The 26,847-nt window shown below is 42.5% G+C and overlaps 1 protein-coding gene across 1 annotated transcript in view; it reads right to left on the reverse strand.

The window, feature by feature from the left end:
- hsf2bp (heat shock transcription factor 2 binding protein) overlaps window positions 1–26,847 on the reverse strand; it is a 134,012-nt gene that overhangs the window by 87,184 nt on the left and 19,981 nt on the right. The window contains exons 2-3 of the mRNA XM_060832843.1: window positions 21,701–21,851; window positions 17,793–17,896 (exon numbers count right to left, since the gene is read on the reverse strand). Coding sequence (XP_060688826.1) covers window positions 17,793–17,896; window positions 21,701–21,851 — 255 coding nt within the window. The remainder of the gene's footprint in view (window positions 1–17,792; window positions 17,897–21,700; window positions 21,852–26,847) is intronic.

The following is a 26,847-nucleotide window of genomic DNA, read 5'->3' on the forward strand; positions in this document are numbered from 1 at the left end:
TCCTGTACACATTGGACAAAAACTGATCCATCCGACGTACGACAGCTAAGACATTTCCAATCAATGTTGGAGAAGTTAAAGTCTCCCATAATGACCACCCTGTTCCTTTCACTGCTACCCAGAATAATGTTGCTAATCCTCTCTCCCACTCCCTGGACTCTGCTGAGGCCTATAAAAAACTCCAAGAAGTGTGACCTCTCCCCTCCTGTTTCTAACCTCAGCCCACACTACCTCAGTAGACAAGTCCTCATCAAACGTTCTGTCAGCCACCGTTATACTAACTTTGACTAACAAGGCCACGCCTCTCCCTTTTTTACCACCTTGTTTGTTTTTAATGAAAGATCGAGACCCTGGAACCTGCAACATCCATTCCTCACCCTGCTCTATCCATGTCTCCGAAATCGCCACAACATCGAAGTCCCAGGTACCTATCCATGCTGCAAGCTCATCTACCTTATTTTGGATAATTCTGCCATTGAAGTAGACACACTTCAAACCATTTCGCTATCTGCCAGCACATTCCTGTGTTGCAGAGGAGAAGGCTCTGCCGATCAGCATATGTTGCTCCTAAGAAGCACTAAGTCAGCTCCATTTCATACCTTTTAATGTAAATTCTTAGCACACACTGTTTTGTTTCATAAGTATTGTCCAATTATGGACATGAATCTATTGTTAAACACTTATGTTCTGGGTTTATAAATGTGGGTTATTGATCAATTAAGTCCTGTGTTGCAAACAGCAGCATGGTATGCTATTTGACATGATCCACCAGTCATTGTGACATCTACCTACATAAATGGAATTACACAGGCACTAAAAATCATAAACCATGTTACTCATTTATCTGGTATGTGGAATATCTTATTGGCTTTTTAGCAGTTTCCCAGTACTAGCTATCAGCATTTAACATATTTCTAAGTCATACTCCGTCCTGTGTTATTTCTTGAAATTAGTTCTCTACCATATAGACAAAATTTATGGGATGAAATGGACAATAACAGTTTGTTTACAAATATGGCTAAAAGGCATAAAACAAGACTGCAATAGGGAACAAAAAGCAGGCTGTGGTTATCAATACCATCTAAATAAACTGGTGAAATGGACAGACACATGACATACAACATTCAATGCAGGCAAGTGTGAAATGATTCATTTCAGCAGAAAGAATTAAATTGACTAAAATAGTAATTTTAAAGGGGTGCAGGAATAGATAGTCTTGGACCTGTGTTTAAATATTTGGAGGTGAAAATAGTAGTGCAGACTGAGAAAACTGTTCAAAAGGTAAATGGCATCCTTGGCTTTATAACCAAAAACAAAGATAGTTAGGTTTAGGTTGAGTATTGTGTCCACTTCTGTGCGCCATGGTTTTGGAACTAAGTCAGGGCCTTGGAAATAATTCAGAATAGATTTACTACAATTACATCACAGATGAGGGAGTTCTGTTAAGTGGAGAACATACAGTAGCTAGGATTAGTTGGGGAGATAAGGGGAATCCAAAATCACGCCAAAAAACAAAAAAAGACAAAGTGTTTTCAGTGGAAAATGGGTCAATATCCAGAAGGCATCAAGTTATAGGAATTATCATAGGGGATTTTAATTAACATGTTGATTTGTTGAATCAGGTTGATCAGGGTAGCCTTGAGGGGGAGTTCATTGAATGTATTCATGATAATTTTTTTGTCGAGTATGTAATGGAACTGATGAGGGACCAGATCTGGTCCTGTGTAATGAGACATAAATAATTACAGATCTCATAGTTAGGAATCCTCCTGGAAGGAACAATTACAGTATGGTTGAATTTAGAGTATAGATGGAAAGCAAGAAGATAAGTCCAACACCACGGTCCTGTGCTTAAACAAAGGAGACTACAACAGGATGAGGGAGGAGTTGGCTAAAGTAGACTGGAAGCAAAGACTTTATGGTGGGACAGTTGACGCAAAGTGGAGGACCTTCAAAGAAATTTTTCAAAGTGCTCAGCATTGTATATTTTAGCGAAAAGGAAGGACTGTAGGAAAAGGGCAATCTGCCATGGATGTCTCAGGAAGTAAGATAGGCTATCAAACTGAAAGAGAAGGTATACAAAGTGATAAAGACCAGGAGGAAACTAGAAGATTGGAAAAACTTTACAGATCAACAGAAACATTATGAAGAAAAATAAGATGGACTATGAGAGTACACCAGCTCAGAATATTAAGACAAATAGCAGAAGTTCCTATAAATATATACAGTAGTCCCCCTGTACCCATGGGGGATATGTTCCACGATCTACTGCAGAAGCCCAAAACTGTGGATAGATGTGAACCCATTCATTTAAATGGATACTTTCTCAGCAGCCTACTGGTCCCCAGTTCTGGAAGGTTCCTTTTTATATGTACATGCTATGGTAAACTGCAGGTTACTAAAACCGCAGTAATGGGACCCGTGGATATGGAGGTCACCCTGTAAAACGAGAAAAGAGTGTCTAAGGTAAACATCAACCCTTTATGGGAAGAGAAGGGGTATTTACTGATGGGATATGAGGAAATCGCCAAGGCATTGAACAGGTACTTTGTGTCGGTCTTCACAGCGGAGGGCACAAATAAACATGCCAGTAAATGACAAGGAGTTTAAGGTGGGTGACAACCTAGAAACGATCATTATCATTAAATAGATAGTATTGGCAAGCTAATGGAACTAAAGGTCTCCTGGCCCTGATAGAATGCATCCCAGGGTACTAAAAAGAGATAGTGGAAAATATAGCAAATGTACTCATGGTAATTTTCCAAAGTTCGCTGGACTCTGGGGCAGTTTCAGCAGATTGGAAAACAGCGTCTGTGATGGCACTGTTTAAAAAAAATAGATAGACAAAAGATGGGGAATAGCTTAACTTTTGTAGTGGAGGAGATGCTTTAATCTATTTTCAAGGAAAAAATAGCAAGATATCTAGATAGAAATTGTCCCATTGGACAGATGCAACATGGGTTCATGAAAGGCAGGTCATCCTAAACTAATTTATTGGAATTCTATGAACATGCGACAAGCAGTTTAGACAATGGAGGCCCAGTAGATGTGGATCTAGATTTCCAAAAGGCATTCCACAAGGTGCTGCACAAAAGGCTGTTGCGTAAGATAAAGATACATGGCATTACAGACAATGTATTGTTATGAAGGTGTAAGGGGTACTGTACCTATAAGTGAAGACTTAGCAAGAACACAGAGTACTTGAGAATTTATAATGTAACATTTGGTCCAGCAGTGAGAGACAAAAAACAAATTCAAATTCAGCCAATCAGCTTAAATTATGTCCCAAGATATTAAACTCCAATCAAGTTTGAATTTGGTATTTTGACAACATTAAAACCAGCGAAATCATCTGATGCTTTGGGGTATAAATATTAAACGAATTGAACAGTTAGGGAGAACTGCCAAAAGCCTAACAGATGGAGGTTGCTAGTAAGAACTCTCTGAGAAGTATCTGTCTGGAGAAGGAGTTTACACAGGAAAAAACATCGACACCGACCCGGAGAGCAAATCTATAGAGGAAGATACAAGAAAAGATCTGACAGCTGTGTTGGTTTTGAAATTTGAATTTTTCTGTAAATCTTAATCGGGGGTTTTATCGGACCAATAATATAGAAGGGAAAGTAAAAGATAAGTTAGAGAAAGGGGTTGTAAATAGTTGTTGGCCTATTGAATTTTAACGGATTACAGCACAGGTTAAATCATTTCTGTGTTGCAGGTTGAAATGGGCCGGGGAGGGGGGGGGGGGGGGGGGGGTGGTTACCCCGTGTCCAGAGAGAGAGAAGAAAGAGAGAAACTGTGACAACAGAAATGATTTAACTCCACACAGACATTCACCTGAGGCGGGAATCGAATCCACATCCCTGGCGCTGTGAGGCAGTGTTAACCACTGAGCCTCTATGCTGCCCCACAGTACCCCTTACACCTTCATAACACCTCTCCCCTTAAGAAAAAATGAACCATCATAATGAGAAGATGGCTTCATTTTTTCTATTCCTTAATGCATTAGAATAACATACAGGTAAGTTTAATTCTAAGTTCGCCATAGCTTCTTCCCATATACCTGTACGCATGCGTGTGGGTGTATAAAATATAAATCTCGTCTAAACTGTATCAGCTAAATCCACGATAATGCATCTGTGATTACAATCTTGCGACCTGCAACATGTACGATTTTTAAATTAAAGACTGCAACAAAATAGTCTCATATTCTTGTCTTTAAAATATTCTAAGAATGTAAGTGGATTGTGATCAATGTACACAACCGTCTCCGACACATTGTTCTTGACATACACATTAAAACGTTCTAAGGCCAGTACCAAATTCAATAGTTCTTTTTCAATTGTGGAGGATTTCTTTTGGTGGATGTTGATCTTCTTCGAAAAGTAACTAACTGGCGGTGCAATCCCATCTTCATCTTCCTGTAGGAGTATAGAACCAAAGTTTGTGAGAAGATTTGTAGCTCGGGTGCTCGTTGTTGTGGTTCTGTTCGCCGAGCTGGGAGTTTTTGTTGCAAACGTTTCGTCCCCTGTCTAGGTGACATCCTCAGTGCTTGGAAGCCTCCTGTGAAGCGCTTCTGTGCTGATTCCTCCGGCATTTATAGTGGTGTGTCTCTGCCGCTTCCGGTTGTGAGTTGCTGTCCGCTGCAGTGGCCGGTATATAGGGTCTAGGTCGATGTGTATATTGATGGAATTTGTGGATGAGTGCCATGCCTCTAGGAATTCCCTGGCTGTTCTCTGTTTGGCTTGTCCTATAATAGTGGTGTTGTCCCAATCGAATTCGTGTCATCTGAGTGTGTGGCTACTCAGATGACAAACAACATGAATTCAATTAGGACAACACCGCTATTATAGGGCAAGCCAAACAGAGAACAGCCAGGGAATTCCTAGAGGCATGGCACTCATCCACAAATATATATCGGCCACTGCAGCGGACAGCAACTCACAACTGGAAGCAGCAGAGACACACCACTATAAATTCCGGAGGAATCAGCACAGAAGCGCTTCACAGGAGGCTCCCAAGCACTGAGGATGTCACCTAGAAAGGGGACGAAACGTTTGCAACAAAAACTCCCAGCTCGGCGAACAGAACCACAACAACTGTATAGAACCAACTCCAATGTCACGAGCATCGATGGTGACTTTAAAAGGTTTTGAAAAGTTTGGTGTAGCTAACACTGGTTTGGTGGTTAATATTGCTTTCAAATGGTCGAATGCCTACTGGCATAGTTCTATCTACTGAAATTTTGTGTTCTTCTTCAGCAAATTGGATAACAGTGCAACTACACTGCTGAACTTTGGAACAGATTTCCGATAGAATCCACTGAGTCCTACGTCTCGAAGCACCTCTTTCTTCGAGGTTGGTCGTGGAAATTCCTCGATGGCCTTCGTCTTTGCATTCCGTGGGGTCAATCTTCCATAATCGATGTTATGTCCCAAGAACATCACCTCTGCTTTCGCAAATTCAGTTTTAAGTTTACTACCAGTTTTGCTTCTTGTAATCGTTCTAAGAGCTCTGCCAACTGTACCATGTGATCTCTCCAGGACTTAGTAAAGATCACTACATCGCCCAAATAGACTGCACAGTTTGTTAACCCAGCCACAACTCTGTTCGTGAGTCTTTGGAATGTGATGGTCATGTTCTTCATTCCCAAAGGCATCACTTTAAAGTGGTATAGCCCATTTGGGGTTATAAATGCAGATATTTCTTTCGCTATCTCTGATAAAGGTACCTGTCAGTAACCACCCAGTAAGTCCAATTTGCTGATATAACTGGCTTGTCAGACGTCCTCGATACAGTCCTCCAATCCAGGAATTGGATATGAGTCCGATTTTGTAACGGCGTTGTTCTTCCAATATTCCACGCAGAATCGTTGAGTCCTGTCTGGTTTGGAAACCGAGATGACCGGTGAACTCCACTCACTCTGGCTTGGTTCAACGATATCCTCATCAAGCATGGCCTTCACCCCCTTCTGGACCTGCCTGGCTTTGAAAGGATCAAGCCGATATAGGTGTTTTTTTAAAAATCGGATCAATATTCCCTACATTTACTCCATAGACAATAGCACTCGTCCTCCCCATCTGATATTTACACGTCTTTATACTGCAGTAACAAGCCTTTCAACTGTGTTCTGTGGTCCTGAGACAGACAGTTTACGAACTTATCCCACTCCTCAAGGACTTCTTCATTTTTTAGTTTATTTTGAGGCACATCAAAATCCACATCATCCAGATTTGATTTCTCAGTCAGCAGGGCAGTAGCTAACACCTGTTTCTCAAGTTCTTTTGCTCTAGTATAATAGAATGGTTTTAACATGTTCACATAACTTACCCGTTACCTTTCTTTATCGTAACTTGCATCTTTACTTGATAGTTCACCTGACTCAACTTTTTCTCAATTTGATAGTGTGACAACATGGGGTAAATCCTCCTGCTTAATTTAAACCAGCAACACAGAAAAGATTTATCCTGTGCAGTAATCTGTGAAAATTCGGAAGGCCAAGAACTAATTAAAGTAAAAATTAACAACTTTATTTTTTAAATTATAGAGGAAAATAATTAACTTATAACTATATACACCTTTCTCTTACCTATCTTTACCTTCTCTTCTATAATACTAGTCTAATAAAACTCCCAATTAAGATTTACAGGAAAATTCAAATTTTAAAACCAGCCAGCGGCCAAATCTCTTTATCATCATCGGTAGATTCAGAAGAGAAAGGGGGAGAGGAGGACAGCGCTAGTTATAGGAGACTCTCTAGTTAGAGGGACGGACAGGCGGTTCTGTGGACATGGGTGAGACTCTCGGATGGTTTGTTGCCTCCCGGGTGCCAGGGTCCGAGACGTCTCGGACCGTGTCTTCAGAATCCTTAAGGGTGAGGGTGTGCAGCCAGAAGTCGTGGTACACATTGGCACCAACGACATAGGTAGGAAGAGGGGTGGGGAGGTCATTCAAGAGCTCAGGGAGTTAGACTGGAAGCTAAAAGCTAGGACAGACAGAGTCGTCATCTCTGGGTTGTTGCCAGTGCCACGTGACAATGAGGCAAGGAATAGGGAGAGAGTGCAGTTGAACACGTGGCTGCAAGGATGATGTAGGAGGGAGGGCTTCAGGTATTTGGACAATTGGACTGCATTCTGGGGAAGGTGGGTCCTGTACAAACAGGACAGGTTGCACCTGAACCAGAAGGGCACCAATATCCTGGGGGGTAGGTTTGCTAGCACTCTTCGGGGGGGGGGGTTTAAACTAATTTGGCAGGGGGATGGGATCCGGACTTGTAGTCCAGCAAGTAGGCTAGCTGTTTGTCAGGATGTCCAAGAATGTAGGGAGGCTGTGGAGAAGGTAGCACTGACAGGGAATACTTGCGGACACAGAGATGGGCTCAAGTGCGTATACTTCAACGCAAGGAGTATCAGAAATAAGGTGGGTGAACTTAAGGCGTGGATCGGTACCTGGGACTACGATGTTGTGGCCATCACGGAAACGTGGATAGATGAGGGACAGGAATGGTTGTTGGAGGTTCCTGGTTACAGATGCTTCAGTAAGATTAGGGAGGGTGGTAAAAAAAGGAGGGGGTTGGCATTGCTAATTAGAAATGGTATAACGGCTGCAGAAAGGAAGTTTGGGGGGATCTGCCTTTGGAGGTAGTATGGGCTGAAGTCAGAAATAGGAAAGGTGCAGTCACCTTGTTGTTACTATAGGCCCCCCAATAGCAGCAGAGATGTGGAGAAACAGATTGGGAAACAGATTTTGGAAAGGTGCAGAAGCCACAGGGTCGTAGTCATGGGCGACTTCAACTTCCCAAATATTGATTGGAAGCTCTTTAGATCAAGTAGATTGGATGGGGCGGTGTTTGTGCAGTGTGTCCAGGAAGCTTTTCTAACTCAGCATGTAGATTGTCCAACCAGAGGGGAGGCCATATTGGATTTGGTACTCGGTAATGAACCGGGACAAGTGATGGGCTTGTTAGTGGGTGAACATTTTGGTGATGGTGACCACAATTCTGTGACTTTCACCTTGGTTATGGAGAGAGATAGGTGCGCACAACAGGGTAGATTTTACAATTGGGGAAGGGAAATTACGATGCTGTAAGACAGGATTTGAGGAGCATAAGTTGGGAGCATAGGCTGTCAGGGAAGGATGTGGTGGAAAAGTGGAACTTTTTCAAGGAACAGATACGATGTGTCCTTGATATGTATGTACCTATCAGGCAGGAAAGAAATGGTCGTGTAAGGGAGCCTTGGTTGACGAGGGAGGTTAAATGTCTAGTAAAGAGGAAGAAGGAGGCTTACATAAGGTTGAGGAAACAGGGTTCAGACAGAGCAGTGGAGGGATACAGGATAGCCAGAAGGGACCTGAAGAAAGGGATTAGGAGAGCTAAGAGAGGGCATGAAAAATCCTTGGCGGATAGGATCAAGGATACCCCCAAGGCATTTTATGCGTATGTGAGAAACATGAGAATGACGAGAACGAGGGTAGGTCCGATCAAGAACAGTAGTGGGAGATTGTGTATTGAGTCGGAAGAGATAGGAGAGGTCTTGAATGAGTACTTTTCTTCAGTATTTACAAACGAGAGGGACCGTATTGTTGAAGAGGTGAGTGTGAAACGGACTGGTAAGCTAGAAGAGATACTTGTTAGGAAGGAAGATGTGTTGGGCATTTTGAACAACTTGAGGATAGACAAGCCCCCCGGGCCTGACGGGATATATCCTAGGATTATGTGGGAAGCAAGAGAGGAAATTGCAGTACCGTTGGCAATGATCTTTTCGTTTTCACTGTCAACAGGGGTGGTACCAGGGGACTGGAGAGTAGCGAATGTTGTGCCCCTGTTCAAAAAAGGGAATAGGGATAACCCCGGGAATTACAGGCCAGTTAGTCTTACTTCTGTGGTAGGCAAAGTAATGGAAAGGGTACTGAGGGATAGGATTTATGAGTATCTGGAAAGACACAGCTTGATTACGGACAGCCAGCACGGATTTGTGAAGGGTAGGTCTTGCCTTACAAGTCTTATTGAATTCTTTGAGGAGGTGACCAAGCATGTGGATGAGGGTAGAGCAGTGGATGTAGTGTATATGGATTTTAGTAAGGCATTTGATAAGGTTCCCCATGGTAAGCTTATGCGGAAAGTCAGGAGGCATGGGATAGAGGGAAATTTGGCCAACTGGATAGAAAACTGGCTAACCAGTCGAAGTCAGAGAGTGGTGGTAGATGGTAAATATTCAGCCTGGAGCCCAGTTACAAGTGGAGTTCCGCAGGGATCAGTTCTGGGTCCTCTGCTGTTTGTAATTTTTATTAATGACTTGGATGAGGGAGTCGAAGGGTGGGTCAGTAAATTTGCAGATGATATGAAGATTGGTGGAGTTGTGGACAGTGAGGAGGGCTGTTGTCGGCTGCAAAGGGACTTAGATATGATGCAGAGCTGGGCTGAGGAGAGGCAGATGGAGTTTAACCCTGCCAAGTGTGAGGTTGTCCATTTTGGAAGAACGAATAAGAATGCGGAATACAGGGTTAACGGTAGGGTTCTTAGTCAGGTGGAGGAACAGAGGGATCTTGGGGTCTATGTACATAGATCTTTGAAAGTTGCCACTCAGGTGGATAGAGCTTGTAAGAAGGCCTATGGTGTATTAGCGTCCATTAGCAGAGGGATTGAATTCAAGAGTCGTGAGGTGATGTTGCAGCTGTATAGGACCTTGGTAAGGCCACATTTGGAGTACTGTGTGCAGTTCTGGTCGCCTCACTTTAGGAAAGATGTGGAAGCTTTGGAGAGGGTGCAGAGAAGATTTACCAGGATGTTGCCTGGAATGGAGAATAGGTCGTACGAGGATAGGTTGAGAGTTCTCGGCCTTTTCTCGTTGGAACGGCAAAGAATGAGGGGTGACTTGATAGAGGTTTATAAGATGATCAGAGGAATATATAGAGTAGACTGTCAGAAACTTTTTCCCCGGGTACAACAGAGTGTTACAAGGGGACATAAATTTAAGGTGAAGGGTGGAAGGTATAGGGGAGATGTCAGGGGTGGGTTCTTTACCCAGAGAGTGGTGGGGGCATGGAATGCGCTGCCCGTGGGAGTGGTAGAGTCAGAATCATTGGTGACCTTTAAGCGGCAATTGGATAGGTACATGGATGGGTGCTTAATCTAGGATAGATGTTCGGCACAACATCGTGGGCCGAAGGGCCTGTTCTGTGCTGTATTATTCTATGTTCTAGATTAGCTCTCCAGGTCAGTGTTGAGGTTTTTCTCTGTGAAAACTCCTTCTCTAGACACGTACCTCTCAGAGCTCTGACTAGCAGTCTACAGCTGTTGGTCTGTGGCAGTTCTCTTCCCAACTGTTCAATTTTCCCTGGTCTTACTCCCCAAAGCATTGGATTGTGTCACTGGCTTTTACAATTGTCAATATACTCAAGTCAAACTTTATAGGAATTTGATATTTTTCGGAGCATAATTTAAACCGATTGGCCTCATTTGAATCTGTTTTGTCTTTTCCAGGCAACTAGCTAAGCCAGTAGCTGGAGCACATGTTACATTTTTTTGAGAATCAGCTGAGTCATAAGAATCGAAGCACCTCTTTCTTCAATGTTGGTGACCTTTGTCTTTGTGTTCCATGGGGTTAACCTTCAATGACTAATGTTATGTCCCAAGAACATCACCTCTGCTTTTGTGAATTCTGTTTCATTTAAGTTTATTACCAGTTTTGCTTCTTGTAGTTGTTCAAAGAGCTCTGCCAATTGTATCATGTGATCTTCCCAGAACTACTAAAGATCACTACATCGTCCAAATAGACTGCATAGTTTGGTAACCCAGCCACACCTCTGTTCATGAATCTTTGAAATGTGGCGGGTGCATTCTTCATTCGAAAGGACTTCACTTTATATTGATATTCCCATTTGGGGTTACCAACGCATAAATCTCTTTCGCCGTCTCTAATAAACGTACCAGTAACCACACATTAAGTCTGACTTGCTGATGTAACTGGCTTGTCCGACTTTCTTGATACAATCCTTCAATCTAGGAATTGGATATGAGTCCGATTTTCTATTGGCATTGACCTTTCCGATAATCCATTGTTGAGTCTCATCTGGTCTAGGAACTAAGACGATTGGCAAACTCCACTCGCTCTGGCTTGGTTCGATGGAGGTGGGATAGGTGGAAGGAGGTCAAGGTGAGGGTGATAGGCCGGAGTGGGGTGGGGGCGGAGAGGTCAGGAAGAGGATTGCAGGTTAGGAGGGCGGTGCTGAGTTGAGGGAACCGACTGAGACAAGGTGGGGGGAGGGGAAATGAGGAAACTGGAGAAATCTGAATTCATACCTTGTGGTTGGAGGGTTCCCAGGCGGAAGATGAGGCGCTCCTCCTCCAGCCGTCGTGTTGTTGTGTTCTGCCGGTGGAGGAGTCCAAGGACCTGCATGTCCTCGGTGGAGTGGGAGGGACAGTTAAAGTATCAACACTCACCTTGACCTCCTTCCACCTATCCCACCTCCATCGCCCCTCCCCCTAGTCTCTTCTCCCTACCTTTTATCTTAGCCTGCTTGGCTCTCTCTCTCTTATTCCTGATGAAGGGCTTATGCTCGAAACGTCGAATTCTCTATTCCTGAGATGCTGCCTGGCCTGTTGTGCTTTGACCAGCAACACATTTGCAGCTGTGATCTCCAGCATCTGCAGACCTCATTTTTTACTCCAATGAGTATAATCCCAGTCTACTCAGTCTCTCCTCATAAGCCAACCCCCTTAATTACAGAATCAACCAAGTGAACCTCCGCTGCACCCCCTATAGTGCCAGTAAGGAGACCAAATTTGCACAGTATTCCAGGTGTGGCCTCACCAGCACCCTGTGCACCAACAACATAAACTTCCTGCTTTTAAACTCAATCCCTTTACCAATGAAGGATAAAATTCCATTTGCCTTCTTAATAACCTGTTGCACCTGCAAACTAATCTTCTGTGATTCATGCACAAGGACACAGAGGTGTCTGCACAGCTGCAATTTTTATTCCATTCAAATAATAGTCATTTTTACTGTTATTCCGACCAAAATGGATGACTTCACATTTATTAACATTATACTCCACTTGCCAGACCTTTGCCCACCCATTTAAACTATCTATGTTCTTCTGCAAAGTTTCACAGCCTTCTGCACACTTTGCTCTTCCATTCATCCTAATGTCATCTGCAGGCTTCAACTCACTGCACATGGCTCCCAACTCTAAATCATCTATGTAAATTGTGAATAATTGCGGACCCAACACTGATCCCTGAGGCACACCACTAGTGACTCATCATTTGCTTTCTCAAAATGTAGCACCTCTTATGCTCACATGCAAATTATTTATATAAATAATGAAAAGTAGTGGAGCCAGAACTGATCCTTGTGGCACTGCAACTGTCATAGTCTGATTTCATTTTTTGGAAGTCGGTCTTATTTACATCTCCAGATTTCTTAAGTTTTTTGAGTATGGCTATGATTCGGTTCTCTAGTTGTGGGCTCTGGTCTATCGCCACTTGTTGGTAAGTGTTGCTATCTGCAAGCAGTGAGCTTATTTTCTCAATGTAGTCTCTTTGATTTAAAATGACTGACATTCCAACTGGAACTCTATCTGTAAACACATTGATTTGGATCCCATTTACCACCCACTGAGAAAAAGAACAGGAAATGATATCACTGTAGAAAATGACCACCACAGGAAATGATGTCACCAACCCAAGGAAGTCTAAATACATAAATAAAAAGCGGGTCATATCACCAGTGCTCCACCGGAGGCTCACTGATGATGTTACCTAGTATGGTGACGAAACGTCTGAAAACAAACCTTCCAGCTCAGCAAGCAAACATATCCAGCAAGGGTATTATAGGTAAGGCAGATGAGCTTCGAGCCTGGATCAGTACATGGGACTATGATGTTCTGGCCATTGGAGAGACTTAGTTGAGAGAGGGACACGACTGGCTGCTCTATGTCCCAGCGTTTCATTGTGTTAGATGAGATAGAGAGGAAGCCAAAAGAGGTGGAGGAGTTGCATTACCAATCAGGGAGAAATTTACACCTGCACTCAGAGAGGACATGCTGGAGGGCTCATCCACTGAGGCAATATGGGTACAGGTCAAAAGTAAGATGGGTGAAGTCACTCTGATAGGATTATACTATGGGTCCCCAACAGCCACAGAGACATTGAGGAACAAATATAAAGTCAGATTATGGAAAGGTGCAATAAAACGAGTTGTCGTAGTGGGTAACTTTAACGTCCCCAATATTGATGGAAACTCCCTTACAGCAAGAGGCTTCAGCAGGGCAGAATTTGTAAAGTGCACCTAAGAAGCTTTCTTGAAACAGTATGTGGATAAACCAACTACAGGAGAGGCCACACTGGACCTTGTATTGGCTAATGAGCCTGCCAAATGACTGAACTTGCAGAGGGAGATCATTTTGGAAACACTGATCACAACTACTTAGTACAAATCAGGAGCTTGTGGGAAGGTACTAAATTGGGGGAGGGAAAATTACATCAGTATTAGACAGGAGCTAGGGAGTGTTAATTGGTTGGAGCTGTGATCAGGTCAGTCTAAATTTGACATGTGGGAATTGTTTGAAGACTGCTGGGGAGAGTTCAAGATTGGCAAGTTCCAGTAAGGAGCAACAACCAGGACGGCAAGTTTAGGGGCACTTGATAACAAGGGCAGTTGTGAGTTTAGTCAGAAGGGAAAAAAGAAGCATATGTAAGGTTTAGGAAACTAAAATCAGACAGGGCTCACAAAGGACATAAGGAAAGCAACTTTTGAGAAGATTTGTAGCTCAGGTTGAGGTTCTGGATGTAGGTTTGCTCGCTGAGCTGGAAGTTTAAAAAGAGGGCTACACCACCAGTGCTTTATCCAGAGGCTCACTGAAGATGTTACCTCGTATGGTGACAAAATGTCTGAAAATGAATCTTCCAGCTCAGCGAGCAACCTACATCCATAAAGAAAGCAGGTAAGTACTCAAGCAGGGAATTAAGATAGCAAGAAGGGGCCATGAAGTAACCTTGACAAGTAGGGTTAAAGAAAATCCTACAACATTCCATAGATACATTACAAAGAAAAGGATAACTACAGAGAAGGGCAGATAAAGGAGGGAACTTGTTTGGAGACACAGGATGTGGGTGGCATCCTAAATGAATACTTTGCATAGGTATTCACCCAGGGAAGCATATGGATGATAGTGAGATTTGTGTGGAGCATGCTAATATTCTATATTATTTTGAGATCAAGGAAGATGTCGTGTGGATCTCTTGAAGAGCATTAAGGTGGATAAGATCCTGCGACAATGGTATCTACCCCAGGTTATTGAGAGAGGCAAGAGAGGAGATTGCTGGCCCTTGATCCTTATCTTTGTTAGCCACTGAAGTGATCTTTGAGAAGCTAATGTTGTTCCTCTGTTCTAGAAGGGAAATAGGGATAATCCAGGAAACTGTAGAGACTCATACTGGTGTTAGGGAAGCTATTGGAGAGAATTCTTAGGGATAGAATTTATGCACTTTTGGAAAAGCATGGCCTAATTAGGGACAGTCAGCATGGCTTTGTGCAGGGCAGGTCATGTCTTACTAACCTGAGTGAATGTTTCGAGGAGGTGACCAAGGTAATTGATGAGGGTAGAGCAGTAGATGGTGTTTATATGAATTTTAGTAAGGCTTTCAACAAGGTCCCTCATGGTAGGCTCATCCAGAAGATTAAGACGCATGGGATCTACAGTGACTTGAACATGCAATACAGAATTGGCTTGCCCACAGAAGGCAGAGGGTAGTAGTGGAAGGGTGTTTGTCAAGCTGGAAGTCAACTAGTGGTGTTCCGCAGGGATCCATACTGGGGCCTCTGCTGTTTGTGATATACGTAAACGACTTAGATGAAAATATAAATGGGTGAATTAGTAACTTTGCAGATGGGTAGAGTTGTGAAGGTTGTCAAAGAATACAGAGGGATATAGATTAGTTGCAGATGTGGATGGAGAAATGGCAGATGGAGTTTAATCTGTTCAGTATGAGATGCTGCACTTTGGGAGATCAAATGTTAAGGAAAGGTATACAGTTGATGGCAGGATGCTGAACAACTTTGATGTTCAGCAGGATCTTGGGATTCAAGTCCATAGCTCTCTGAAAGTGGCCACATAAGTAGATAGGATGGTAAAGAAGACATATGGCATGCTTGTTTTTACTGGTTAGAGAATTGAGTGCAAGAGTCAGGATGTATTGTTGCAGCCTTATTTAACTTCTGTTCAGCCTCACTTAAGAGAATTGAGTTTAATTCTGGTTGCCACATTACAGAAGCATGTGGAGGCTTTGGAGAGGGTACAGAAGAGATTTACCAAGGTTAGAGGGTATAAGCTATCATGAAAGGTTAGAAAAACTTAGGTTGTTTTCTCTTGAATGGCAGAAACTGAAAGGAGATTTGATAGAAGTTTATAAAATTATGAGATGCATAGATAGGAGTATCGGTCAGAATATCTTTCCAGAGGTGAAGTATCTAAAACTGGATGGCATACATTTAGGGTGAGAGGGAGAAAGTTCAAAGGAAATGTGAGGGGTAAATATTTTTACAGAGAATGGTAGGAGTGTGGATTCTGCAGCCAGGAGTGGTGGTGGAAGCAGATATAGTAAGGATGGTGAAGAGACTTTTAGATAGAGCACATGAATATGCAAGGAATGGAGAAACACGGACCAAGGGTAGTCAGAAGGGATTATTTAATTTGGCATCATGTTCATCACAACACCATGGGCCGAAGGGTACTATTCTATTTTCTATTAACAATGGGCATAATAGGAGGGGCACAAGGTGATGGAATCAAACAGCCTCATTCTGCACTGTATCATTGTATGGTTTAAATATAATTTCAGTGAAAATCAAAAGCATAACTGTTTGAAGCTGAACCAGTCTGTTCACAATTTTTAGCTCTGGGAAGATTTTCTGATTCCACATTCTGCACCTTATCAAGACCACCTCATTCCACATTTGCCTCCATTTCTGCTGGTGTAAGCCTTGTCAATGTCTCTGACTTAATTATCCAATTGCATCCTGCCGAGACTAATGTTTAACACCCATCACCCACTGCTTGAATGGACCTCAACTTGAGCCATTGACCTGCATTTGCTAACCTTCGACTACCAGGGCAACGATGCCTTGATTTTAAAGTTCACATCCCTATGTTCAAATCTCTTTATATTATTTTTCTTGTTATCTCTGCAATTAGTTCCAAACCTAAAACCCTTCAACACTTCTCCATACTGCCTGTGTCTTCGGCAAGGGGAATAGGCTAGAGGGGCTTGTCAGGGCTTATGGAGTGGCAAGAAGATGAAGTCACAGAAAATCAGCAACAATGGTGAGCTAAATGGAACTGGAAGGTGTCCAAGACAAGATAAAAACAAGCATCTGTGGAAATATTTCCAGCAGGACATGTGCAAGGGGAGTAAGATGGCTGCACGTGTGGTTGCCATATACACAGGGGAAGCAAGAAGGGAGGAGCTGGGGTTAAGAATGGAATCACGACAGGAAATTCTGTGCGAAGTATAAAGAAGACAATGAATGTGAGGAGAAAGTAAGACAGTGCAAGGCAAGCTACAAGGACAATAAGGCTTTGTTCAACAATGAAATTAACTAGGCAGAAATGGAGATTAGAGTCAAGATTAGAGTGGTGCTGGAAATGCACAGCAGGTCAGGCAGCATCTGAGGAGCAGGAAAATTGATGTTTCAGGCAAAAGCCCTTCATCAGAAAGCCATTCCTGATGAAGGGCATTTGCCTGAAACGTCAATTTTCCTGCAACTCAGATGCTGCCTGACCTACTGTGCTTTTCCAGCACCACTCTAATCTTGACTCAACAATGAAGTCAGTTGAGGGTGCACCAGAAAATCCAAGAATGGAAAGGATTTGAGGGTGTGGGAAGGGCACTAGGGGAGGAGACATAAAGGAACATGGGCATAGGGAAGGCACAGCATGAAAGATGCATCCCACCGATAATGTTTGATCTTGTCCCTCCACCACTGACATACAACAGCAGAAGTATCTACCAATGACAAGATGCTCTGTAGTAACTCAACAATGCTTCTCCAACAGTGGCTTCCAAACCCATGAATTCTACCATTTAGAAATACAAAAGTGGCAGATAACTAGGAACACCATCGCCTGCAGGTTCCCTCCAAGCCACACATCACCCTGATTTGGAATAATATTACTATTTCTTCACTATTGCTGAATCCAAATCCTAGATATTCTTACTGATAGCACAGTGGGTTTATGTGCACACATAGGATGTAGCAGTTCAAGAGGTGGCTGAATATTACTTTCCCAAGAAGTGACAACTGCTGATAGTGAAGCCTGCATTCCAAGGACACAAACTGCCACATTTCTATATTACACCAGTGATCATACTGCAGAGCTTTTCATTGGCTGTTACACACAATGTAACATCCTAAGTTTTTGAAAGGGTCCCTAAAATGCAAGTTAAATCTTATTCATTTCATTTGGTTTACTTCAGGAGTGGTTTGTGATTTCTTATAAATTTCTTATGTTAATTTTAAATTTTAATGTTAATTTTAAACCCTAGATAATTTTTGTTAAACAGAGGTGTTAAGGGAGATGGACAAAACATAGGTTTAGGGAGCAACTGATGTCATTGAATGGCAATAACAAACTCAAAGGAGCGAATGGCTTACTCCTTTTCCTATGATCCCAATAGTGGCATATTGGATTTTTTGTCACCTGTTTGTAGACCATATGAAAGTTCACAGATCAATGAGCATTAAATTGGGGTGGGTGTGATATTAAATTGCTTAATTAAATTTTACCTCTCGTTCCTTTTGACAGTCTGCCTGTGCCGTTTGCAGCTTAGCTTTAAAATGATCACAATCCAATCGTAACTGTTCATTCTCCTGCTCTTTTTTCTCCAAAGCTGTAATATGAAAATAATTCATTTATAAAGAGGACTCAGTGCCAGTAAAATACAATAGTCAGAACACAACACCAAGTTTATTTGAAATCACAAGCTTTCTGAGTGCTGCTCCTTCGTCAGGGGAAGTGGTAAAACACAATACTTTAAACCAAGGAAGATACAGCAACATTATATAATATTTCCCATATAGTCAATCCCATTTCCCATACATTTACCTACAATCACTTGTTTTCCTTCACACTGAAGACTTAGGGTACAGCCTGTGGTGTTTAACAGGAGGATCTGATTGAAGTATATAAGATTATGAGGGGCATTAACAAGATGGAGAGAAAGCAGCTGTTCCCTTTAGTTGAACGAGGGGTCATGATGGACAGGAGGCTAAAAGGTGATTTGAGGAAATATGTTTTCACCCAGAGAGTACTGGGAATCTGGAATCTCCTGCCTAGGAGGGCAGTAGAGTTGAGAAACCTCACAATCTTTAAAACTTTTTTGGAGCAGTGCTTTATATAACATTCAAGTCTACAAGCCAAGAGGTGGCAAGTAGGATTAGTGTTGACAGATTGGCGCAGACTTGGTAGGCCAATGTATGACTTCTGTGCTGTACGATTCCATGACCATGACTGTACGACGACCCTATACCAAACAAAACCAGGAATGAGAGTGCTGTTTCAAGTTTCAGTAAGCAAGTCTTTCAATGACTGATCCAGACAAAAATTGACAGATTGATCATTCCTGTGTTTATAATTTGTTCTTAAGATGAGAGCAGCATATCAAATTAGTTTTTTGTCTATAAATGCCCATAAAACATACAGGAGCAGGATTAGGCCATGTGGCCCATTGATGTTGCTCTGCCATTTGATCATAGTTGATATGTTTCTCAACCCCATTCTCATGCCTTATCCCCATAACCTATGATCCTCTTCCTATTCAAGAACCCATCTACCTCTGAAGAACATATCTAGTTAAATTGCCAATCGTGTTAGGTGCATTAGTCAGAGGGAAATGGGTCTGGGTGGGTTACTCTTCAGAGTCGGTGTGGACTGGTTGGGCCGAAGGGCCTGTTTCCATGCTGTAGGAAATCTAATCTAATCTAGTCTCTGCCCAAAGTACATTAATCAACAAATGCAGTCTGGAAAAGGGGTTAAGTGGGCCAGAAGGGAGGAAAGTGGTATGTTGACCTTGATTGCAAGGGGTTTTGAGTGCAAGAATAAGGAAGTAAAAAAACATTTGTTGCATTTACAAACAATTGCACATGGACCAAAAGTAGAGTTACCTACAGAGCCATACAGCAAAAGCTGTAAAGTGGGATTAGGCTGGATAAATCTTTTCCTACTTAAGCAGATATGGGCCTTTCACGTGATGCTTGACTAGAGTACTGTTTATAATTTTACTTATCACAGCTAATGCTTTCGATCACATCTAATGTCCTGCGCATCTGCAACATGACATCTCAACTCCCATACTTAATGCACTTTCCAATAAAGGCAATAGTGCCAAATGCCTTCTTTGTCTACCTGTATAAATCCTATCCTGATTTGTCTTACTAAAATGCAACATCTCCTATTTTAACTAATCTGCTACATCTGCCATAGCTCAGCCCGCCCATCAGCCCATCTGATCAAGGTTCCGTTATACTCTGAGATAACATTTTCACTGTCCACTAAACCACCAATTTTGGTGTCATCTGCAAGCTAACCAAACATTCCTCTTATATTCACATCCACATCATTTACATAAATGACAAAAAGCAGTGGACCCAGTATTGATCCTTGCAGCTTACTGCTGGTCACAGGCCTCCATTCCAAAAAAAAAATCCTCCTCCACCACCACCACTCTCCGTCTCCCATCTTCAAGGAAACTTTGTATCCAAATGACTTGTTTTTCCTGCAATCTAAACTGGTTAACCGGTCCACCACGACGAACCTTGTAAAATGTGTCACTGAGGTCTGTATAGACAATGTCCACCACTCTGCCCTCATCAATCTTCTTTATCACTTCTTCAAAAAATCTCAAGTTAGTAAGACACGATTTCCCACACAGAAAGCTACTTTGACTATCCTTAATCAGTCCTTGCCTTTCCAAATATATATAGATCCTGTCCCTCAGAAGCCCCTCCAACAACGTACCTACCATTGACGTCAGGCTCACTGTTCTATAGCTCCCTTGCTTTTCCTACCACATTCTTAAATAATAGCACCACATGAGCCACCCTCCAGTCTTCCATTACCTCACCTGTGGCTACAGGTATCTCAACATGGAGCAGCAATCACTTCCATAGCTTTCTACAAAGTTCTGGGATTCACCTGATCTGGTCTTGGGTATTTATCCACTTTTATGCATTTTAAGATGCCTGGCACCTCCTCCTCTGTAATATTGACACCTGCATAGAACTGAAACTAAAATCCATTTTTTTCCCAGTTTAGAACCAAAGTTCCCAAGTTATATTCTGAACTTTCATTGCACTACACAAATTCCTGGTTAGGCCCCAACAAATATTTCTTCCAAACTTGGTGACCACAGTTTAGGAAGCATATGAGACTTTACAGAGGAGATTTACCCAGAGGAGAGTCTGGGAATGATTAAGTTGTGCTACAAAATTAGATTGCAAAAGCAATCCTTGGAGCAAAGAACATTCAATGGAAAATGGGAACAGTGTACAAGATTGACTCAAGGAAAAGCAAATAAAAACTTGTTTCCAATGTCATATGATGGAAAAACCAGATAACATAGATATACAGGCAAGAGCTGTAGCAGGTATGAGGAATAATTTGTTTTACATAGCAACACATTTTCAGCTCTGATCTCCAGCATCTGCAGACCTCATTTTTTACATAGCAAGTGGCAATGATTGAAACTCACCATCCTAATCTGGAAATATATTGCCATTTCTTCATAGCCAAGAGTTCAAATCCCTGGAGCTCCCTTCCTAAATGCACTGTGAATGTATCTACATCAAATGGACTGCAGATTGTTATGAAAGTGTAGGTGTGTACTGTACCTTTTAAGAGAGAGAGAGGAAGCTAGCAAGGACTGACCAAAAGCACAGAGAGTGCTGAACAAGGTAAAAATGTAACACTTGGTTGAAACAAATAGCTGGAATTGCATTGTCATGGAACAAAAGCAAATTCAAATAATCAGTTTAAATTATGCCCCAGATAACAAAATCCAATCAAATTTGAATTTGGAGTTTTGATAACATCAAACCAACGAATGAGCCGATGTTCTGGGGTATAAAACTAGACATTTTGAACAGTTAGGGGGAGAACTGACAAGAACGTCAATAAAAATAGACCGCTAGCCAAATAGCTCTCTGAAAGTTACCTGTTCATAAGAAAAGTTGTGCAGCAGAAGACCGAAGAAGAGACGATCCAGGAAAACTCAGAGGAAAATCGACAAAGCCGACTCTTTCTGAGTGGTCGGTAAAAGATAGGTTTAAGAGAAAGGAATTGTAATTAGTGGTTCTAATGTTCTCTGTTGGACTTAAAGAATAAAACAGTTAATTTTTACTTTAAATAGTGAAAAAGCATGGGTGAGCTTTTGTGTGTCGGGTATAAATTAGTAGAGGGGATTACCTCATGTCGTAACAAGATGTTCAAGACGTTCCACACCATCTTCTCAAGCATAACTTGGGAAATGAATACAGCAAAGCCCACATCCCATAAATGAATAAAAACAAACTGAAATTCTTTCAACAGATGCTGCCAAACTTGAGTATATCCAGCCTCTGTATTTTTAAACCAAATCTTCATGACTATGCATTCATGAACTCAAGAACAGACTTTTAACAAAAGCAAAAACACTCACCTGCTTCAGCTACTTCTAGTTGATAAAAGCTCTCCAGGAATTCTCCATTAAGAATCTTTGGCAAAAAGTCTTTGATTTGCATAGTTTCAGTTGTTAGTCTTTCTAAGTCTCGCTTCCGAATTTTAACAAACTCATCTTTGCCCACAGCTTTCTGAAACATAAATCAATAGCAGTAGGAAGATTGGTACATATCTAAAAATGCTTGCAACTCTGACCAAGTTGAATTATAAAGGTTGAAAGCAAAAGGTTAAAAGAGAACTGCGAGTAAAAGCCTTTGTCAATTTGAAGAATGTTCTACTCCAATAAAATCACGAATGAGACAGAAATGAAACAATGTTGGTTTTAGATACTGGCATCATACAAAAACAACACTGGGAGATCAATCTTTAACACTTCAGACTGGTTCTTTCTTTAAGTTTACTCATTACAATAGGCCACAGTAAGGAGTAGTAATTGATGAACAGGAAACAAAACAAAAGAGCTAAATGCCACAAATGAGCTGAGAGTGACTGCTCTTTAAATCAAGGCAATATCTGACCAAGTGTGGCATCCAGGAATCCTAGCAAAACCTGAGACATGGGAATTAGGGATAACCCTCTATCAGTTGGAGTCATACTAGCACAAAGGAAGATAGCCATGATTGTTCATTGTCAGTCATCTCGCTTCTAGAACATTCCTCAGGGTAGTGTCCAATGCCCAACCATCTTCAGATGCTTCATCAATGACCTTCCCTTCATCATAAATATGGAGCGAAAGTGGGAGGAGGAATACTGAAAGTGCATGGTCAGTCATGATCATACTGAATGGTGATGGAGGTTCTGGTCACCCCACTTCTAGAAAGATAAGGATGTTTCGGACAGGATACAGAAAAGATTTACCAGGATGTTGGCTGGGATGGCTCTGGAAAAAGGTTGGATAATCTGGGTTTGTTTTCACAGGAACGCAGGAGGTTGAGAGGCAACCCCCGATAGAAGTTTATAATGTTGTGAGTAGATTAGATACAGTGGAAAGTGCAAGGCTTTTTCCCCAGGGTGAAGGGTTCAATTACTAGGGGACACAAATTCAAGGTGGTGGTGGGGGAAGTCTAAAAAGAGATGTGTGAGGCAGGTTTTCCACACAAAGGGTGGTCAGTGCCTGGATTGCATTGCCAGAGGAAGTGGTGGAAGCAGACACGGTTAGCACTGCTGCCTCACAGCGCCAGAGACCCGGGTTCAATTCCCACCTCAGGCGACTGACTGTGTGGAGTTTGCATGTTCTCCACGTGTCTGCGTGGGTTTACTCCGGGTGCTCCGGTTTCCTCCCACAGTCCAAAAATGCGCAGGCTAGGTGAATTGGCCATGCTAAATTGCCCGTAACGTTAGGTGAAGGGGTAAATGTAGGTGAATGGGTCTGGGTGGTTTGCGCTTCGGTGGGTCAGTGTGGACCTGTTGGGCTGAAGGGCCTGTTTCCACATTGTAATTAATCTATTCTAATCTAATCAGACATAATAACAGCACTCAAGAAGCACCTGGACGAATGCATGAATACAAAGGTAACAGAGGGATATGGATCCTGTAAGTGAAGGTAGTTTTAATATGGAAGGGCAAAACGTCTTGGCACAGGCTTGGAGGACCAATAGACCTGTTCGTGTACTGTACTGTTTTTTGAAGGCTGAATGGCCTACTCCTGCATCTGTTTTCTATATTTCCATGAAGTCGCAAGTGGGAATGTTCACCCATGATTGCACAATGTTCAGCATCATTTACGACTCTCCAGCTACTGAAGCAGTCCAAATATGCTTTATGACTTAGAAACAGACAGCTAAAACAAATCAGCCTTTCTACATCTGTATTCAAATCAAAAGCCTCCAATAGTTAATCCAACAGTTCCTAAGCAGACATATTTGAAGTTAGACAGATCCATTCCTGATGAAGGGCTTTTGCCCGAATCATCAGTTCTCTTGGTCCTTGGATGCTGCCTGACCTGCTGTGCTTTTCCAACAACACACTCTCGACTAATCTCCAGCATCTGCAGTCCTAACTTTCGCCTAGGTCCATTCAGCAGTTTAATGGCAGGGTAAAAGCTGTTCTTAAAACAGCTGGTGTGTGTTCAAGCTTCTGTATCTTCTGCCTGACTGAAGAGTTTCGAACAGTGCATTATCAGGATGGGAGGGGTCTCTCTGATGATGTTGGCAGCTTTTCTGTGGCAATGGGAAGTGTAAATGGAATTCTTAGATAGGAGGTTGGCCTCCATGATGGTCTGGCTGTGCACACAACTTTCTGCATAGTTTCTTACAGTCGTGAGCAGAGCAGTTGCCGTACCTGGACAGAGTGCTTTCTATGGTGCATCTGTAGAAGTTGGTGAGGTTTCTTCCGGGTATGCTGATATTTCTAAGCTGCCTGAGGAAGACAAGCTGTTGTTGTCACTTCTTGACTGTTACATCTATGTGGGAGGTCCAGGACAGATTTTTGGTTATCAATATTTCTAGAAACCTGGCACTCTTGACCCTCTCCACCTCAGCTTCATTGATATAGATATGGGCATGTCCTCCTCCTTTCTTTCTGAAGTCAGTTCAGTTCCTGGAGGCAGTCGGTGAAGTCACTAGGTCACCAGGGAGCAGCGGAGCTTGTTGGGATATGTGAATATACAGTATTCAAAGTCTGTGAGAAGATTTGTAGCTCCGGTGCTCGTTGTTGTGCGCCGAGCTGGGAATTTGTGTTGCAGACGTTTCGTCCCCTGTCTAGGTGATATCCTCAGTGCTTGGGAGCCTCCTATGAAGCACTTCTGTGATCTTTCCTCTGGCATGAGCAAAACCAATGTAGTGTAAAAAATCCCATGCAAGGACTGCACAAAACACCACATAGGACAAACAGGAAGACAGCTAACGATCCGCATCCATGAACACCAACTAGCCACGAAACGATACGACCAGCTATCCTTAGTAGCCACACACTCAGATGACAAGCAACATGAATTCGACTGGGACAACACTACTATTATAAGACAAGCCAAACAGTGAACAGCCAGGGAATTCCTAGAGGCATGGCATTCATCCACAGATTCAATCAATAAGCACATGTACCCGGACCCAATATACCGACTACTGCAGCGGACAGCTGGAACTGACAACCGGAAGCGGCAGATTCAAACCACTACAAATGCCGGAGGAAAGATCACAGAAGTGCTTCACAGGAGGCTCCCAAGCACTGAGGATGTCACCTAGACAGGGGACAAAACATCTGCAACACAAATTCCCAGCTCGGCGAACAGAACCACGACAAGTATACAGTATAAATTACTTACTTTGTAGCTCGGGCATTCATCAGTTCCTGGAGGCAGTCGGAGAGGTCACTAGGTTACATATTTGGGTGATTGCTTTACCCGAAACACTGCTCAGCTAGTGTCTCCCAACCATCCTCCTCCTCTACCCAAAAAAATGTTCTGTGCATCAGTTGGTAAGGTGACAAGTGTTTTCTTTTCTGTTTCATTTTTCAGTGGTCTATTTGGGAATTTAGAATTATGGGAATGGAGGTTAGGGCAGTTGAATATTCCTCCTGCAGTATTTGGGAGGTAAGGGTCACCTCTAGTGTCCCTGCTGACTTCATTTGTGGGAAGTCCACTCAACTCCAGCTCCTCGGGAACCGTGTTAGGGAAATGAAGCTGGATGAGCTTTCGATCATCCTGGAGGCAGAGGGTTTTATTGAGAGGAGTTATAGGAGGTAGTTACTGTTGGGAGTTTTCTGTAGGCCTCCGAATTGTTCCAAGGATGCAGAGGAAAGGAGAGCAAAGATGATTCTCGATAGGAGCGAAAGTTGTTATGGGGAACTTAACTTCCCCAATATTGACTGGGAATACTATAGTTCAAGTAGTGTAGATGGATCAGTTTTTGTTCAATGTGTGCAGGAGGGTTTTCTGACACAGTATGTAGACAGGCCAACAAGGGGCAATGCCATATCGGATTTAGTACTGGGGAATGAATCTGGCCAGGTGTTTGATTTGGAGGTAGGTGAGCACTTTGGCAATAGTGACCATAATTCAGTTATGTTTACATTAGCAATGGGCAGGGAAAAGGTATTTACCGCAGGGAAAGAGGTATAGCTGAGGGAAAGGCAATTATGATGTGATTAGGCAAGATTTAGAATGCATAGGGTAGGGAAGAAAACTGCAGGGGATGGACACTCTTGAAATGTGGAGCTTACTCAAGAAACAGCTACTGCAGGTCCTTGATAAGTATCAGGCAAGGAGGTAAACTAAAGAAGTTGAAACTCTTAACAAGAGAAAGAGGAAGGCCAATGTGGAGGATGAGGCTTGAAGGCTCAGTTAGGAGGCTTGAGAGTTATAAGTTAGCCAGAAAAGATCTAAAGAAAGGGATAAGAAGAGCCTGGAGGGGACATGAGAAGTTGTTGGCAGATAGGATCAAGGAAAACCCTAAGGCCTTCTATAGGTAGGTCAGGAATAAAAGAATGACTAGCGTAAGATTAGGGCCAATCAAAGATAATAGTAGGAAGTTGTGTGTGGAATCTGAGGACATAGGAGAAGCGATTAATGAATACTTTTCATCAGTATTCGCATTGGAAAAGGGTAATGTTAGTGAGAATACAGAGATGCAGGCTACAAGATTAGATGGGATTGCGGTTGACAAACATTGTATGTTTTTTTCTTTCAGTCTGATGCTATTCTTAATTTCCCCAGTAAACCATGAGAGTTGTACGTTAGCCAGAAAAAGATCTAAAGAGAGGGCTAAGAAGAACCAGGAGGGGACATGAGCAGTTGTTGGCAGATAGGATCAAGGAAAACCCTAAGGCCTTCTATAGGTATGTCAGGAATGAAAGAATGACTAGAATAAGATTAGGGCCAATCAAAGATAGTAGTGGAAAGTTGTGTGCGGAATTTGAGGACATAAGAGAAGTGCTTAATGAATACTTTTTGTCAGTATTCACATTTGAAAAGGGTAATGTTAGTGAGAATACAGAGATATAGGCTACAAGATTAGATGGTATTGCGGTTGACAAAGAGGAGGTTTTAGCAATTTGGAAGATCTGAAAATGGATGACCCCTGGGCTGAATGGGATTTATCCTTGCATTCTCTGGGAAGCCAGGAAGGAGATTGCAGAGCCTTTGGCTTTGATCTTTATGTCATCATTGTCAACAGGAGTAGTGCCAGAAGA

Source organism: Hemiscyllium ocellatum, chromosome 12 (genome assembly GCF_020745735.1).
Source record: "Hemiscyllium ocellatum isolate sHemOce1 chromosome 12, sHemOce1.pat.X.cur, whole genome shotgun sequence".
Taxonomy (NCBI): Eukaryota; Metazoa; Chordata; class Chondrichthyes; order Orectolobiformes; family Hemiscylliidae; genus Hemiscyllium; species Hemiscyllium ocellatum.